Raw genomic sequence first — 14323 nt, 5'->3', positions numbered from 1 at the left:
CTTGCGTTTGTAGTCCAACGGTTAGGATAATTGCCTTCCAAGCAATAGACCCGGGTTCAACTCCCGGCAAACGCAATTTTGAGCTTCACTATCACGGTAACTTAATACAATTTTGAACTTCATTCTATTCCAACGGTTAGGATACCGTGTCCAGGTCTTTGCTCACAGTCACTGTCATTGTAATTCTTGCGTTTGTAGTCCAACGGTTAGGATAATTGCCTTCCAAGCAATAGACCCGGGTTCAACTCCCGGCAAACGCAATTTTGAGCTTCACTATCACGGTAACTTAATACAATTTTGAACTTCATTCTATTCCAACGGTTAGGATACCGTGTCCAGGTCTTTGCTCACAGTCACTGTCATTGTAATTCTTGCGTTTGTAGTCCAACGGTTAGGATAATTGCCTTCCAAGCAATAGACCCGGGTTCAACTCCCGGCAAACGCAATTTTGAGCTTCACTATCACGGTAACTTAATACAATTTTGAACTTCATTCTATTCCAACGGTTAGGATACCGTGTCCAGGTCTTTGCTCACAGTCACTGTCATTGTAATTCTTGCGTTTGTAGTCCAACGGTTAGGATAATTGCCTTCCAAGCAATAGACCCGGGTTCAACTCCCGGCAAACGCAATTTTGAGCTTCACTATCACGGTAACTTAATACAATTTTGAACTTCATTCTATTCCAACGGTTAGGATACCGTGTCCAGGTCTTTGCTCACAGTCACTGTCATTGTAATTCTTGCGTTTGTAGTCCAACGGTTAGGATAATTGCCTTCCAAGCAATAGACCCGGGTTCAACTCCCGGCAAACGCAATTTTGAGCTTCACTATCACGGTAACTTAATACAATTTTGAACTTCATTCTATTCCAACGGTTAGGATACCGTGTCCAGGTCTTTGCTCACAGTCACTGTCATTGTAATTCTTGCGTTTGTAGTCCAACGGTTAGGATAATTGCCTTCCAAGCAATAGACCCGGGTTCAACTCCCGGCAAACGCAATTTTGAGCTTCACTATCACGGTAACTTAATACAATTTTGAACTTCATTCTATTCCAACGGTTAGGATACCGTGTCCAGATCTTTGCTCACAGTCACTATCAGTGTAATTCTTGCGTTTGTAGTCCAACGGTTAGGATAATTGCCTTCCAAGCAATAGACCCGGGTTCAACTCCCGGCAAACGCAATCTTGAGCTTCACTATCACGGTAACTTAATACAAATTTGAACTTCATTCTATTCCAACGGTTAGGATACCGTGTCCAGGTCTTTGCTCACAGTCACTGTCATTGTAATTCTTGCGTTTGTAGTCCAACGGTTAGGATAATTGCCTTCCAAGCAATAGACCTGGGTTCAACTCCCGGTAAATGCAATTTTGAGCTTCACTATCACGGTAAACTTAATACAATTTTGAACTTCATTCTATTCCAACGGTTAGGATACCGTGTCTAGGTCTTTGCTCACAGTCACTGTCATTGTAATTCTTGCGTTTGTAGTCCAACGGTTAGGATAATTGCCTTCCAAGCAATAGACCCGGGTTCAACTCCCGGCAAACGCAATCTTGAGCTTCACTATCACGGTAACTTAATACAAATTTGAACTTCATTCTATTCCAACGGTTAGGATACCGTGTCCAGGTCTTTGCTCACAGTCACTGTCATTGTAATTCTTGCGTTTGTAGTCCAACGGTTAGGATAATTGCCTTCCAAGCAATAGACCTGGGTTCAACTCCCGGCAAATGCAATTTTTGAGCTTCACTATCACGGTAACTTAATACAATTTTGAGCTTCATTCCATTCCAACCGTTAGGATACCGTGTCCAGGTCTTTGCTCACAGTCACTGTCATTGTAATTCTTGCGTTTGTAGTCCAACGGTTAGGATAATTGCCTTCCAAGCAATAGACCCGGGTTCAACTCCCGGCAAACGCAATCTTGAGCTTCACTATCACGGTAACTTCCAACGGTTAGGATACCGTGTCTAGGTCTTTGCTCACAGTCACTGTCATTGTAATTCTTGCGTTTGTAGTCCAACGGTTAGGATAATTGCCTTCCAAGCAATAGACCCGGGTTCAACTCCCGGCAAACGCAATTTTGAGCTTCACTATCACGGTAACTTAATACAATTTTGAACTTCATTCTATTCCAACGGTTAGGATACCGTGTCCAGGTCTTTGCTCACAGTCACTGTCATTGTAATTCTTGCGTTTGTAGTCCAACGGTTAGGATAATTGCCTTCCAAGCAATAGACCCGGGTTCAACTCCCGGCAAACGCAATCTTGAGCTTCACTATCACTGTAACTTCCAACGGTTAGGATACCGTGTCCAGGTCTTTGCTCACAGTCACTGTCATTGAAAAGTCACTGTCATTGAAATTCTGGCGTTTGTAGTCCAACGGTGTTAGGATAATTGCCTTCCAAGCAATAGACCCGGGTTCAACTCCCGGCAAACCTAAATTTGAGCTTCACTATCACGGTAACTTAATACAAATTTGAACTTCATTCTATTCCAACGGTTAGGATACCGTGTCCAGGTCTTTGCTCACAGTCACTGTCATTGTAATTCTTGCGTTTGTAGTCCAATGGTTAGGATAATTGCCTTCCAAGCAATAGACCCGGGTTCAACTCCCGGCAAATGCAATTTTTGAGCTTCACTATCACGGTAACTTAATACAATTTTGAGCTTCATTCCATTCCAACGGTTAGGATAATTGCCTTCCAAGCAATAGACCCGGGTTCAACTCCCGGGAAACGCAATTTTGAGCTTCACTATCACGATAAATTAATACAATTTAGAACTTCATTCTATTCCAATGGTTAGGATACCGTGTCTAGGTCTTTGCTCACAGTCACTGTCATTGTAATTCTGGCTTTTGTAGTCCAACGGTTAGGATAATTGCCTTCCAAGCAATAGACCCGGGTTCAACTCCCGGCAAATGAAATTTTTGAGCTTCACTATCACGGTAACATAATACAATTTTGAACTTCATTCTATTCCAATGGTTAGGATACCGTGTCTAGGTCTTTGCTCACAGTCACTCTCATTGTAATTCTGGCGTTTGTAGTCCAATGGTTAGGATAATTGCCTTCCAAGCAATAGACCCGGGTTCAACTCCCGGCAAATGCAATTTTTGAGCTTCACTATCACGGTAACTTAATACAAATTTGAACTTCATTCTTTTCCAACGGTTAGGATACCGTGTCCAGGTCTTTGCTCACAGTCAGTGTCATTGTATTTCTTGCGTTTGTAGTCCAACGGTTAGGATAATTGCCTTCCAAGCAATAGACCCGGGTTCAACTCCCGGCAAACGCAATTTCGAGCTTCACTATCACGATAACTTAATACAATTTAGAACTTCATTCTATTCCAATGGTTAGGATACCGTGTCTAGGTCTTTGCTCACAGTCACTGTCATTGTAATTCTCGCGTTTGTAGTCCAACGGTTAGGATAATTGCCTTCCAAGCAATGGACCCGGGTTCAACTCCCGGCAAATGAAATTTTTGAGCTTCACTATCACGATAACTTAATACAATTTTGAACTTCATTCTATTCCAACGGTTAGGATACCGTGTCCAGGTCTTTGCTCACAGTCAGTGTCATTGTAATTCTGGCGTTTGTAGTCCAACGGTTAGGATAATTGCCTTCCAAGCAATAGACCCTGGTTCAACTCCCGGCAAACACAATTTTGAGCTTCACTATCACGGTAACTTAATACAATTTTGAGCTTCATTCCATTCCAACGGTTAGGATACTGTGTCCAGGTCTTTGCTCACAGTCAGTGTCATTGTAATTCTTGCGTTTGTAGTCCAACGGTTAGGATAATTGCCTTCCAAGCAATAGACCCGGGTTCAACTCCTGGCAAACGCAATCTTGAGCTTCACTATCACGGTAACTAAATACAATTTTGAGCTTCATTCCATTCCAACCGTTAGGATACTGTGTCCAGGTCTTTGCTCACAGTCAGTGTCATTGTAATTCTTGCGTTTGTAGTCCAACGGTTAGGATAATTGCCTTCCAAGCAATAGACCCGGGTTCAACTCCCGGCAAACGCAATTTTGAGCTTCACTATCACGGTAACTTAATACAATTTTGAACTTCATTCTATTCCAACGGTTAGGATACCGTGTCCAGGTCTTTGCTCACAGTCAGTGTCATTGTAATTCTTGCGTTTGTAGTCCAACGGTTAGGATAATTGCCTTCCAAGCAATAGACCCGGGTTCAACTCCCGGCAAACGAAATTTTTGAGCTTCACTATCACGGTAACTTAATACAATTTTGAACTTCATTCTATTCCAACGGTTAGGATACCGTGTCCAGGTCTTTGCTCACAGTCACTGTCATTGTAATTCTGGCGTTTGTAGTCCAACGGTTAGGATAATTGCCTTCCAAGCCATAGACCCGAGTTTAACTCCTGGCAAACGTAAATTTGAGCTTCACTATCACGGTAACTTAATACAATTTTGAGCTTCATTCCATTCCAACGGTTAGGATACTGTGTCCAGGTCTTTGCTCACAGTCAATGTCATTGTAATTCTTGTGTTTGTAGTCCAACGGTTAGGATAATTGCCTTCCAAGCAATAGACCCGGGTTCAACTCCCGGCAAACGCAATCTTGAGCTTCACTATCACGGTAACTAAATACAATTTTGAGCTTCATTCCATTCCAACCGTTAGGATACTGTGTCCAGGTCTTTGCTCACAGTCAGTGTCATTGTAATTCTTGCGTTTGTAGTCCAACGGTTAGGATAATTGCCTTCTATGCAATAGACCCGGGTTCAACTCTCGGCAAACGCAATCTTGAGCTTCACTATCACGGTAACTAAATACAATTTTGAGCTTCATTCCATTCCAACCGTTAGGATACCGTGTCCAGGTCTTTGCTCACAGTCAATACAATTTTGAGCTTCATTCCATTCCAACCGTTAGGATACCGTGTCCAGGTCTTTGCTCACAGTCAGTGTCATTTTTATTCTTGCGTTTGTAGTCCAACGGTTAGGATAATTGCCTTCCAAGAAATAGACCTGGGTTCAACTCTTGGCAAACGCAATTTTGAGCTTCACTATCACGGTAACTTAATACAATTTTGAACTTCATTCTATTCCAACGGTTAGGATACCGTGTCCAGGTCTTTGCTCACAGTCAATGTCATTGTAATTCTTGCGTTTGTAGTCCAACGGTTAGGATAATTGCCTTCCAAGCAATAGACCCGGGTTCAACTCCCGGCAAACACAATTTTGAGCTTCACTATCACGGTAACTTAATACAATTTTGAGCTTCATTCCATTCCAACGGTTAGGATANAACTCCCGGCAAATGAAATTTTTGAGCTTCACTATCACGGTAACTTAATACAATTTTGAACTTCATTCTATTCCAACGGTTAGGATACCGTGTCCAGGTCTTTGCTCACAGTCACTGTCATTGTAATTTTGGCGTTTGTAGTCCAACGGTTAGGATAATTGCCTTCCAAGCAATAGACCCGGGTTCAACTCTCGGCAAACGCAATTTTGAGCTTCACTATCACGGTAACTTAATACAATTTTGAGCTTCATTCCATTCCAACGGTTAGGATACCGTGTCCAGGTCTTTGCTCACAGTCAATGTCATTGTAATTCTTGTGTTTGTAGTCCAACGGTTAGGATAATTGCCTTCCAAGCAATAGACCCGGGTTCAACTCCCGGCAAACGCAATTTTGAGCTTCACTATCACGGTAACTTAATACAAATTTGAACTTCATTCTATTCCAACGGTTAGGATACTGTGTCCAGGTCTTTGCTCACAGTCAATGTCATTGTAATTCTTGTGTTTGTAGTCCAACGGTTAGGATAATTGCCTTCCAAGCAATAGACCCGAGTTCAACTCCCGGCAAACGTAAATTTGAGCTTCACTATCACGGTAACTTAATACAATTATGAGCTTCATTCCATTCCAACGGTTGGATACTGTTTCCAGGTCTTTGCTCACATTCAATGTCATTGTAATTCTTGCGTTTGTAGTCCAACGGTTAGGATAATTGCCTTCCAAGCAATAGACCCGGGTTCAACTCCCGGCAAACACAATTTTGAGCTTCACTATCACGGTAACTTAATACAAATTTGAACTTCATTCTTTTCCAACGGTTAGGATACCGTGTCCAGGTGTTTGCTCACAGTCAGTGTCATTGTAATTCTTGCGTTTGTAGTCCAATGGTTAGGATAATTACCTTCCAAGCAATAGACCCGGGTTCAACTCCCGGCAAACACAATTTTGAGCTTCACTATCACGATAACTTAATACAATTTAGAACTTCATTCTATTCCAATGGTTAGGATACCGTGTCTAGGTCTTTGCTCACAGTCACTATCATTGTAATTCTGGCGTTTGTAGTCCAACAGTTAGGATAATTGCCTTTCAAGCAATAGACCCGGGTTCAACTCCCGGCAAATGAAATTTTTGAGCTTCACTATCACGGTAACTTAATACAATTTTGAACTTCATTCTATTCCAACGGTTAGGATACCGTGTCCAGGTCTTTGCTCACAGTCACTGTCATTGTAATTCTGGCGTTTGTAGTCCAACGGTTAGGATAATTGCCTTCCAAGCAATAGACCCGGGTTCAACTCCCGGCAAACGCAATTTTGAGCTTCACTATCACGGTAACTTAATACAATTTTGAACTTCATTCTATTCCAACGGTTAGGATACCGTGTCCAGGTCTTTGCTCACAGTCACTATCAGGTCTTTGCTCACAGTCACTATCAGTGTAATTCTTGCGTTTGTAGTCCAACGGTTAGGATAATTGCCTTCCAAGCAATAGACTCGGGTTCAACTCCCNAATAGACCCGGGTTCAACTCTCGGCAAACGCAATTTTGAGCTTCACTATCACGGTAACTTAATACAATTTTGAACTTCATTCCATTCCAACGGTTAGGATACTGTGTCCAGGTCTTTGCTCACAGTCAGTGTCATTGTAATTCTTGCGTTTGTAGTCCAACGGTTAGGATAATTGCCTTCCAAGCAATAGACCCTGGTTCAACTCCCGGCAAACACAATTTTGAGCTTCATTCCATTCCAACGGTTAGGATACTGTGTCCAGGTCTTTGCTCACAGTCAGTGTCATTGTAATTCTTGCGTTTGTAGTCCAACGGTTAGGATAATTGCCTTCCAAGCAATAGACCCGGGTTCAACTCCCGGCAAACGCAATCTTGAGCTTCACTATCACGGTAACTAAATACAATTTTGAGCTTCATTCCATTCCAACCGTTAGGATACTGTGTCCAGGTCTTTGCTCACAGTCAGTGTCATTGTAATTCTTGCGTTTGTAGTCCAACGGTTAGGATAATTGCCTTCCAAGCAATAGACCCGGGTTCAACTCTCGGCAAACGCAATCTTGAGCTTCACTATCACGGTAACTAAATACAATTTTGAGCTTCATTCCATTCCAACCGTTAGGATACTGTGTCCAGGTCTTTGCTCACAGTCAGTGTCATTGTAATTCTTGCGTTTGTAGTCCAACGGTTAGGATAATTGCCTTCCAAGCAATAGACCCGGGTTCAACTCCCGGCAAATGCAATTTTTGAGCTTCACTATCACGGTAACTTAATACAAATTTGAACTTCATTCTTTTCCAACGGTTAGGATACCGTGTCCAGGTCTTTGCTCACAGTCAGTGTCATTGTATTTCTTGCGTTTGTAGTCCAACGGTTAGGATAATTGCCTTCCAAGCAATAGACCCGGGTTCAACTCCCGACAAACGCAATTTCGAGCTTCACTATCACGATAACTTAATACAATTTAGAACTTCATTCTATTCCAATGGTTAGGATACCGTGTCTAGGTCTTTGCTCACAGTCACTGTCATTGTAATTCTGGCGTTTGTAGTCCAACGGTTAGGATAATTGCCTTTCAAGCAATAGACCCGGGTTCAACTCCCGGCAAATGAAATTTTTGAGCTTCACTATCACGGTAACTTAATACAATTTTGAACTTCATTCTATTCCAACGGTTAGGATACCGTGTCCAGGTCTTTGCTCACAGTCACTGTCATTGTAATTCTGGCGTTTGTAGTCCAACGGTTAGGATAATTGCCTTCCAAGCAATAGACTCGGGTTCAACTCCCGGCAAATGCAATTTTGAGCTTCACTATCACGATAACTTAATACAATTTTGAACTTCATTCTATTCCAACGGTTAGGATACCGTGTCCAGGTCTTTGCTCACAGTCACTGTCATTGTAATTCTGGTGTTTGTAGTCCAACGGTTAGGATAATTGCCTTCCAAGCAATAGACCCGGGTTCAACTCCCGGTAAACGCAATTTTGAGCTTCACTATCACGGTAACTTAATACAATTTTGAACTTCATTCCATTCCAACGGTTAGGATACTGTGTCCAGGTCTTTGCTCACAGTCACTGTCATTGTAATTCTGGCGTTTGTAGTCCAACGGTTAGGATAATTGCCTTCCAAGCAATAGACTCGGGTTTAACTCCCGACAAACGCAATTTTGAGCTTCACTATCACGGTAACTTAATACAATTTTGAACTACATTCCATTCCAACGGTTAGGATACCGTTTCTAAGTCTTTGCTCACAGGCACTATCATTGTATTTCTAGCGTTTGTAGTCCGGTTTAGCAATTACGATAATTGCTTTGTTCAATAGTAGATGTAACTAAACGTTTTCCAAAACCACTCTCTATATATAAGCATCACACTTGCAGCCCCTCTCGTTCTTAATTGTTAGACTTTTTCTTCGAGAAATAAAAATCAGAGATAATGGCTATAAGAATCAACTCTTCATCTTCTTCAGTTTTTCTCCTTCCTCGATCTCCCGATTCAAACTCATTTGATTCCACCAAAGCCGCTCGACTATCGGTGTGAGTGAATCGATTAATCAACTCTGATTCCTCGATTAAATACAGGAAGGAAGATGAAAGGTCGTGGAGAAACCGACTCCGATGTGCTTTCGGTTTAGCGAGCTTGATCCTCGCAATCGAACTCGGCGACGTCTTCGTTGCCGGTGAATCTCCGGCTCTCGAATCGCCGCAGCAACTGGTCGATTCTAGGCGTGTGAAGATTTCGAGATGGAGCGACAAAAGACACTGCGCTTCATGGAGAGCCAATTCTCTCGAGATCATCGTGCCTGGGAACCTCCCGAGGCCGTCGCAGCGCCGGAAGTGGGAGACAAGTGCATATGCTCCAGCAATTCAAGTAATTTCTTCTAAAATCATCTCCAAATACTGTTTCTCTCTATAAACATCTCCAAATCACATCAATGGCAACTTGCCGATCGTTATGATCGACGTGAATAATTCTCTGTTTAGGCAAAATTGAACAAAAGATTTGAAATGTAATGTAGTACAGATTGGCTTTATTCAGAAGGCGTTGCTGTAGTACATGCAGTACAACATGTACACTTGACAATATATTTATTTAGTTTATCTTTTATTTCATTTTGAGTTCGGAAGCTATTATCTTATTTTACCGAAGTGGCATGAAAGGCTAAAATTACCATTTTAACCTTAGTATCAAAAGGACCAAAATACCCTTGACAGAAAGAGTGCTTCTATGATATGACATTGGATCTTATTAGGGGCAAGAAAGGTCTAACAATATATAATATGGGAAATTTTATAGCAAGCTTTGAAGCAACCAACTAATAGAAAATAATGTATAATGAGAATGCTGCTGATGAAACAGGAATTAACAACACAAGATTTTCCACTATAAATCCCTTTACCCTTAAGGTTGGGGTACTGACCTCTTGCTGCATGATGATCATCCTGGTTGGTTGTTCCGAACAAAAGGCACGAGAATGGTGACAGTTGGACGGGGATGGAACGAAAGCCATTGTTGTCGTATAATCGACTGCTATTTGCAAAAACAAGCAACTGATAGACAAAAATGGCAATGAGATTGATTCTCACAGCAATCTTATGACTCGTCTCTCTTTTTACGGTTCTCGGGTCTCTTTCGCTGCACGATCACCAACAGCTACAGCCAGGATGTTGGTTTTGGTTTGTCAATTATAATGTATAAAGGGCATTAAATTGAACCTATAAATGAAAGACTGCAACAGAAGTTCTAATGCTAATGATATTACAGAATCTTATCGTCCAACTTGGAAACTAATTGTAACAAAACTTGGAGACTATACCTATACCAATATATTTTGTTGTTAATCATAATTAATTAGATAATCCAATCTCGTTATAAGTTAGAATCACCTGCTTGCGTCGAGATAGGAGTATCACCAACTCCTCGACTGGTGGATATCAAACTATGAAATAACTTTCCATGAGCTGATTCCTGGTTACTAGATATCCCAGTTGCATTCAGTTTAGGTGCCAAGGTTGTTGACCAAGATCCCCCATTTGATCCAGCTAAGGCCATTATAATATCAGCCTGAAAAATATGCAGCAGCAACCACCAAGATTAATGGATAATTAACAGAAAAAATAAAGAAAAAAGAATTTCTACATGAGTAAAGTCCTGATATCTTAGCTAACGCATCTTACATTTAAGTGATTAAACATGCATACATGATTCTTCCTTATAAAGCTTGGTCAGACACTCGAGATGGATATATACTCTAAAACGAAAAATTTTCTCTAACAATGATGTGGAACAAAATTTATCCCATTAGGAATCATGACTCTCTACAATGGTATGATATTATCCACTTTGAGCATAAGCTCTCGTGGCTTTGTTTTGGGCTTTCCCAAAAGGTCTCGTACCAATGAAGATATATTTCTTACTTATAAACCCATGATCGGGAATAGCCAATGAGAGATTCCCTCCCAACAATCCTCAACATATACATGCTTCTTGGACTTGTAATTAAATGATTATTTCACTAATGTATGTTGCCATTTGCTCATTTGATTCAAAATTCTATCATAGCCAAAGTCGACAAGTCTTTATGAAGCATGCACGGTAAGCTTATCCGTTCAAAAGTTCGAGCAAACATGAAAATAGTATAAAGAATACTTTTGAAACCAAGAAGCCATTGCAAGATAAGAAAACTACCTTGTTTGGATGGACATCGTCAAAAACATGAGCTTGACCACCATAGAAAATAGTCATCTGTCTGTTGTTAGAATCAACACCCTGCTGACTGCCACAATAGATTGTTTAACAAGCAACCACTCTTAGACTCCATTTTGTATCGAATAGACCCTTAAACTTTCTATTTTGAATCTAATGGGTCTACATGACGTATTCAAATTTTGATCATTTTATGTCTAATAGAACCCAAAAATTCAATTTTATGGCCGGTAGATACATAAATTTCAAAAGTGTGTAATAAAATTTAAAAACTTAATAGACATAAAATAAGAGTTTAAGAATCTATTACTCACATTTTAAAGATATGGAGACGACCAAACACAAAAATTGAAGATTCAAAAATTTATTAGACATTTTTCAAGGTTCGAAGGCCATACATACACACGAAAACAAGTAGTTTTCAGAAACATATTTTAGTTTTTGAAAATTTGTTAAGAACTCAAATTTACTTAAAAGAAAGATGAAAATGATGCTAAGAACAAACACAATTTTCAAAAATCAAATGGTTATCAATAGAAACGGTTCAAAATGATGTGGTCTGGAATTTACCTTGGAGGGTTCGAAGATTTGTATGCTAAACCTTCAGTCTTGGTTTTCTGCTTGTCACAACCTAGCAACATCTTATATGAGTGCCTCCCATCGTGTCCGCCGTTAAAGCTACTTAAAAGTCCAGGGCTTTTCATCCCAGTTCTAGATCCTTCATCAGCAGCAGACTGAGAAATACTGGAAGGAGAAACATTAAAATCTCTGGAAGAATTGGAAGCTACTTGATGAACACGCGGCATATACAGACTCCCAAGTGGAGAATTTGGTGCAAAACTCATGTTCAACGGAATAGGCCTCTCCCATTTGGAAACGCTAGGATTAGATCTAGTGCCAAGAGAAAGTTGTGTGAGTGAAGAAGAAGCAATTCTTGGTGGCTGCATACTGTAAACCACCTCATTATCGTTGTATCTTGGTCGATCTCCACCAGCTCCGTTTTGTAGAATCTGATGAAGTTTAAACAAAATTATAAGTCCTTTTCACTTCCATGGAATGTGATTAAAGAAACTAAAAGTTTACATGAGAATCAGAGGCTTACATGAGGAATTTGGTTTCTAAATGACTCCATGAAAGCAGAATCTGGATTACTTCGTTTAATCCCTGCTATTCGGTTTCTATTTTCAGGTCCAGAAATTTCATTCCTCGGACTGTAGAATGGAACCCCTTCAAGATAATCTCCCACCTGATGTTCTATCGATCACGAAGAGAGGAACAGAGTAAATTTACGTCATATGAGAATCAAGTAAGCAAATAATCACAGAAAGGATTCATGATCAAATATGTCAATAAGTTGAGTACAAGCTTGAAAGATGAAATCAAAATAAAGCATGCGCGTCACTTTGTTCTGTTCAAGCTGAATGAAATTTCTGGCCTGAGTAGGGAGAAATTAACAATGGAGAAAGGAAGATTCTGGAAAATTAACTGTAGTTTCCATCTCAGAATAGCACATAGTGTTGAAAAGAATGAACGAAAAAGAGGTATTTCAGAAAGCTTCTAAACAATGGTGACCTCACAGAAATCAATCCATTACACTTTACAGTGACATAAAGAGCAAAGGGAAAGAGGATTGCAGACAGAAATTCTACGTTTGTAGGAAGAAAAATTTAATAAAACCACGATAGTCAATTTTAAACAGAAAAGATGAGTTCACACATGAAAATCAATATTTTATAATCAAAAGCTGCCTACTCAAAAATTCAACCAAAAATGAACAAACACCCTCAATGAGGATTGGATAAGCATCGAGAAGACGATAATGATCGTAATATTCATCAAAACAAAAGGAAAACCAACAAATTTCGAAGTCACTCAAGCCAAAAGAAGAAGCAATTCAACAAAATCATTCAAACAGAAACCAGGACACACTAAATAACCTAGAAAAATGCAAATTCAAGACGACGATTGTTAACAAACAGCTCAGAAGCAAGATCGGAGGCGGCGGAGAGGAGTTCACGGCCACCGCTAGAAGAAGCCAAGGCCGACGGCGGCGTCGATGCCTCTGACGAACTTATATCCGGCGTCTTCGCTGACAAAAGTTCAGAAGCATCTTTGGTCCTAATGACAAGAAAATCAAGGAAGATCGAATTACCTAGCTGTTGAACCTGTCTCGTACTCTTCTTCTCACCATTGCTGCAGTAGCCAGCATTGGAATCGGCGCCCTGACGAGCCATTAGAGACAGAACCACAAGCAGTGCCTCTTTACGAAAGCATCCATTTCACTCTGCATAAAGAGCAAGAGTGTAGAGAAAAACAAAAGACAAGAAACTCGGTTTTTGGAAAGAAACATACAGAAAAACAAAAAGGCAAAAAGAATCAGAAGAGAGAGGAAACTGAAAGAATCAGGCTCTTTTCTCGAGATAAAGAGCAGAGAAAAGCATCTTGAGAAACTTTCCGACGCCGGCGCCGGTGAGGCATTCAGTTTCTTAACTTCATCCGATTCTGATTAAACAATGAGAAATTCAGTGAGTTTGTTGGTTTGTAGCTCGAGAATCAACAATTGAACCGGCGTCGAGCTCATCAAAATCACATGGAGAAAGGAATTGTTCAGAGAAATATCAATGATGAAAATGTTGAACGATGAGGGCAGCTCCTTCCACTTGGAGTCACCATTCAGAAAATTTAGTGTTTGATTTTTGGTTATTTGTATTTAAAATAGTTTAAATTAATAAAAAAATATATATTATAGTTTCATTAATACTTTTATTTTTTAAAAAATAACAAATATTATAATTTTGAATTAAAACCATTAAAATTTTATTTAACAAATATATTTAAACTTTCAATGAATTAAAATGAACTTAAAAAATATCCTTCATCTTTAAAAATTAAAAATTAAAAAAATACTTTTAAGATTAATAATATTTTAAAAATACTTAAAAACTTTCAATGAATCGGGAGAATATGAGTAGACGTATAACAACCCCATGCTCGGATTCGAATCATCCGCATGTCACGGGTCCTTCTAACATGTTTTGTCATTACTTACATATATTTTAGGAAAAATATTCTAAAAAATCACCGAACATAAAATTGTTTTAAGTAAAGCACGCTTAACCATCTAGTTTCTATGATTGAGTCACCAAATTTTTTAGTCATCTTAATCACTCTCTGTGGTACATGATCTCAGTTTGTTCATATACCTTCAATTCCTCTATCACAAGAAGTTTAATACAAAATTACGTTTCAAAATCCCCACTTTGAAGTGGTGTGATATTTAATACAAAAGGATAAGAACGAACCA

The 14323-nt window shown here is 39.8% G+C and overlaps 1 protein-coding gene and 36 non-coding genes across 38 annotated transcripts; 36 read left to right on the top strand and 1 right to left on the bottom strand.

Moving 5' to 3' along the window:
• The first annotated feature begins 3 nt into the window (after positions 1-3).
• TRNAG-UCC lies at positions 4-75 on the top strand. The gene has a single exon. It is a non-coding gene; the product is annotated as a tRNA-Gly (tRNA).
• A 113-nt stretch (positions 76-188) lies between these two features.
• Positions 189-260, top strand: TRNAG-UCC. Its single transcript has one exon. It is a non-coding gene; the product is annotated as a tRNA-Gly (tRNA).
• A 113-nt stretch (positions 261-373) lies between these two features.
• TRNAG-UCC lies at positions 374-445 on the top strand. The gene has a single exon. It is a non-coding gene; the product is annotated as a tRNA-Gly (tRNA).
• Positions 446-558: 113 nt separating this feature from the next.
• Positions 559-630, top strand: TRNAG-UCC. Its single transcript has one exon. It is a non-coding gene; the product is annotated as a tRNA-Gly (tRNA).
• Positions 631-743: 113 nt separating this feature from the next.
• TRNAG-UCC lies at positions 744-815 on the top strand. The gene has a single exon. It is a non-coding gene; the product is annotated as a tRNA-Gly (tRNA).
• Positions 816-928: 113 nt separating this feature from the next.
• Positions 929-1000, top strand: TRNAG-UCC. Its single transcript has one exon. It is a non-coding gene; the product is annotated as a tRNA-Gly (tRNA).
• Positions 1001-1113: 113 nt separating this feature from the next.
• Positions 1114-1185, top strand: TRNAG-UCC. Its single transcript has one exon. It is a non-coding gene; the product is annotated as a tRNA-Gly (tRNA).
• Positions 1186-1298: 113 nt separating this feature from the next.
• On the top strand, positions 1299-1370 carry TRNAG-UCC. Its single transcript has one exon. It is a non-coding gene; the product is annotated as a tRNA-Gly (tRNA).
• Positions 1371-1484: 114 nt separating this feature from the next.
• Positions 1485-1556, top strand: TRNAG-UCC. Its single transcript has one exon. It is a non-coding gene; the product is annotated as a tRNA-Gly (tRNA).
• A 113-nt stretch (positions 1557-1669) lies between these two features.
• TRNAG-UCC lies at positions 1670-1741 on the top strand. The gene has a single exon. It is a non-coding gene; the product is annotated as a tRNA-Gly (tRNA).
• A 114-nt stretch (positions 1742-1855) lies between these two features.
• TRNAG-UCC lies at positions 1856-1927 on the top strand. Its single transcript has one exon. It is a non-coding gene; the product is annotated as a tRNA-Gly (tRNA).
• An 87-nt stretch (positions 1928-2014) lies between these two features.
• TRNAG-UCC lies at positions 2015-2086 on the top strand. Its single transcript has one exon. It is a non-coding gene; the product is annotated as a tRNA-Gly (tRNA).
• Positions 2087-2199: 113 nt separating this feature from the next.
• On the top strand, positions 2200-2271 carry TRNAG-UCC. The gene has a single exon. It is a non-coding gene; the product is annotated as a tRNA-Gly (tRNA).
• Positions 2272-2562: 291 nt separating this feature from the next.
• Positions 2563-2634, top strand: TRNAG-UCC. Its single transcript has one exon. It is a non-coding gene; the product is annotated as a tRNA-Gly (tRNA).
• A 415-nt stretch (positions 2635-3049) lies between these two features.
• TRNAG-UCC lies at positions 3050-3121 on the top strand. The gene has a single exon. It is a non-coding gene; the product is annotated as a tRNA-Gly (tRNA).
• A 114-nt stretch (positions 3122-3235) lies between these two features.
• TRNAG-UCC lies at positions 3236-3307 on the top strand. Its single transcript has one exon. It is a non-coding gene; the product is annotated as a tRNA-Gly (tRNA).
• A 113-nt stretch (positions 3308-3420) lies between these two features.
• Positions 3421-3492, top strand: TRNAG-UCC. The gene has a single exon. It is a non-coding gene; the product is annotated as a tRNA-Gly (tRNA).
• Positions 3493-3791: 299 nt separating this feature from the next.
• TRNAG-UCC lies at positions 3792-3863 on the top strand. Its single transcript has one exon. It is a non-coding gene; the product is annotated as a tRNA-Gly (tRNA).
• Positions 3864-3976: 113 nt separating this feature from the next.
• On the top strand, positions 3977-4048 carry TRNAG-UCC. The gene has a single exon. It is a non-coding gene; the product is annotated as a tRNA-Gly (tRNA).
• Positions 4049-4161: 113 nt separating this feature from the next.
• TRNAG-UCC lies at positions 4162-4233 on the top strand. Its single transcript has one exon. It is a non-coding gene; the product is annotated as a tRNA-Gly (tRNA).
• A 299-nt stretch (positions 4234-4532) lies between these two features.
• TRNAG-UCC lies at positions 4533-4604 on the top strand. Its single transcript has one exon. It is a non-coding gene; the product is annotated as a tRNA-Gly (tRNA).
• Positions 4605-4717: 113 nt separating this feature from the next.
• TRNAR-UCU lies at positions 4718-4789 on the top strand. Its single transcript has one exon. It is a non-coding gene; the product is annotated as a tRNA-Arg (tRNA).
• A 365-nt stretch (positions 4790-5154) lies between these two features.
• TRNAG-UCC lies at positions 5155-5226 on the top strand. The gene has a single exon. It is a non-coding gene; the product is annotated as a tRNA-Gly (tRNA).
• Positions 5227-5427: 201 nt separating this feature from the next.
• Positions 5428-5499, top strand: TRNAG-UCC. The gene has a single exon. It is a non-coding gene; the product is annotated as a tRNA-Gly (tRNA).
• A 113-nt stretch (positions 5500-5612) lies between these two features.
• Positions 5613-5684, top strand: TRNAG-UCC. Its single transcript has one exon. It is a non-coding gene; the product is annotated as a tRNA-Gly (tRNA).
• Positions 5685-5981: 297 nt separating this feature from the next.
• TRNAG-UCC lies at positions 5982-6053 on the top strand. The gene has a single exon. It is a non-coding gene; the product is annotated as a tRNA-Gly (tRNA).
• Positions 6054-6166: 113 nt separating this feature from the next.
• On the top strand, positions 6167-6238 carry TRNAG-UCC. The gene has a single exon. It is a non-coding gene; the product is annotated as a tRNA-Gly (tRNA).
• A 113-nt stretch (positions 6239-6351) lies between these two features.
• TRNAE-UUC lies at positions 6352-6423 on the top strand. The gene has a single exon. It is a non-coding gene; the product is annotated as a tRNA-Glu (tRNA).
• Positions 6424-6537: 114 nt separating this feature from the next.
• On the top strand, positions 6538-6609 carry TRNAG-UCC. The gene has a single exon. It is a non-coding gene; the product is annotated as a tRNA-Gly (tRNA).
• A 496-nt stretch (positions 6610-7105) lies between these two features.
• TRNAG-UCC lies at positions 7106-7177 on the top strand. The gene has a single exon. It is a non-coding gene; the product is annotated as a tRNA-Gly (tRNA).
• Positions 7178-7290: 113 nt separating this feature from the next.
• On the top strand, positions 7291-7362 carry TRNAG-UCC. The gene has a single exon. It is a non-coding gene; the product is annotated as a tRNA-Gly (tRNA).
• A 113-nt stretch (positions 7363-7475) lies between these two features.
• Positions 7476-7547, top strand: TRNAG-UCC. The gene has a single exon. It is a non-coding gene; the product is annotated as a tRNA-Gly (tRNA).
• Positions 7548-7661: 114 nt separating this feature from the next.
• Positions 7662-7733, top strand: TRNAG-UCC. The gene has a single exon. It is a non-coding gene; the product is annotated as a tRNA-Gly (tRNA).
• A 113-nt stretch (positions 7734-7846) lies between these two features.
• On the top strand, positions 7847-7918 carry TRNAE-UUC. The gene has a single exon. It is a non-coding gene; the product is annotated as a tRNA-Glu (tRNA).
• A 114-nt stretch (positions 7919-8032) lies between these two features.
• Positions 8033-8104, top strand: TRNAG-UCC. Its single transcript has one exon. It is a non-coding gene; the product is annotated as a tRNA-Gly (tRNA).
• Positions 8105-8217: 113 nt separating this feature from the next.
• Positions 8218-8289, top strand: TRNAG-UCC. Its single transcript has one exon. It is a non-coding gene; the product is annotated as a tRNA-Gly (tRNA).
• A 325-nt stretch (positions 8290-8614) lies between these two features.
• LOC111476644 (protein TIFY 8-like) lies at positions 8615-13684 on the bottom strand. 2 transcript variants are annotated; one of them, XR_002717140.1, is made up of 7 exons: positions 13172-13684; positions 12122-12273; positions 11590-12029; positions 11002-11089; positions 10200-10377; positions 9734-9966; positions 8615-9288 (listed from the first exon to the last, which is right to left on the bottom strand). XR_002717140.1 is itself a non-coding variant. In XM_023120412.1 (6 exons), the coding sequence occupies exons 1-6, from the start codon at positions 13251-13253 to the stop codon at positions 9926-9928; spliced, it is 981 nt and encodes a 326-aa protein (XP_022976180.1). In that variant the 5' UTR covers positions 13254-13684; the 3' UTR covers positions 9580-9925. The 2 variants fall into 2 exon arrangements, 1 of the variants encoding a protein (XP_022976180.1); XM_023120412.1 differs by lacking the exon at positions 8615-9288 and having other exon boundaries at positions 9580-9966.
• Positions 13685-14323: the final 639 nt, after the last annotated feature.

This window comes from Cucurbita maxima, unplaced genomic scaffold (genome assembly GCF_002738345.1).
Source record: "Cucurbita maxima cultivar Rimu unplaced genomic scaffold, Cmax_1.0 Cma_Scf00003, whole genome shotgun sequence".
NCBI lineage: Eukaryota > Viridiplantae > Streptophyta > Magnoliopsida > Cucurbitales > Cucurbitaceae > Cucurbita > Cucurbita maxima.
Note: the sequence above shows the minus strand (reverse complement) of the source record. Positions and strands in the feature narration are given on the sequence as shown.

Bases quoted from the DNA above. Each gene is read 5' to 3' on its own strand.
- LOC111476644 (XM_023120412.1), bottom strand. From the start codon at position 13,253: ATGGCTCGTCAGGGCGCCGATTCCAATGCTGGCTACTGCAGCAATGGT. The intron at 10,378-11,001 runs GTAGTTTTCTTA...CATATTTTTCAG, and splicing joins ACGATGTCCATCCAAACAAG to GCTGATATTATAATGGCCTT. The intron at 9,967-10,199 runs GTGATTCTAACT...TCCTGGCTGTAG, and splicing joins TCCTATCTCGACGCAAGCAG to CTGTTGGTGATCGTGCAGCG.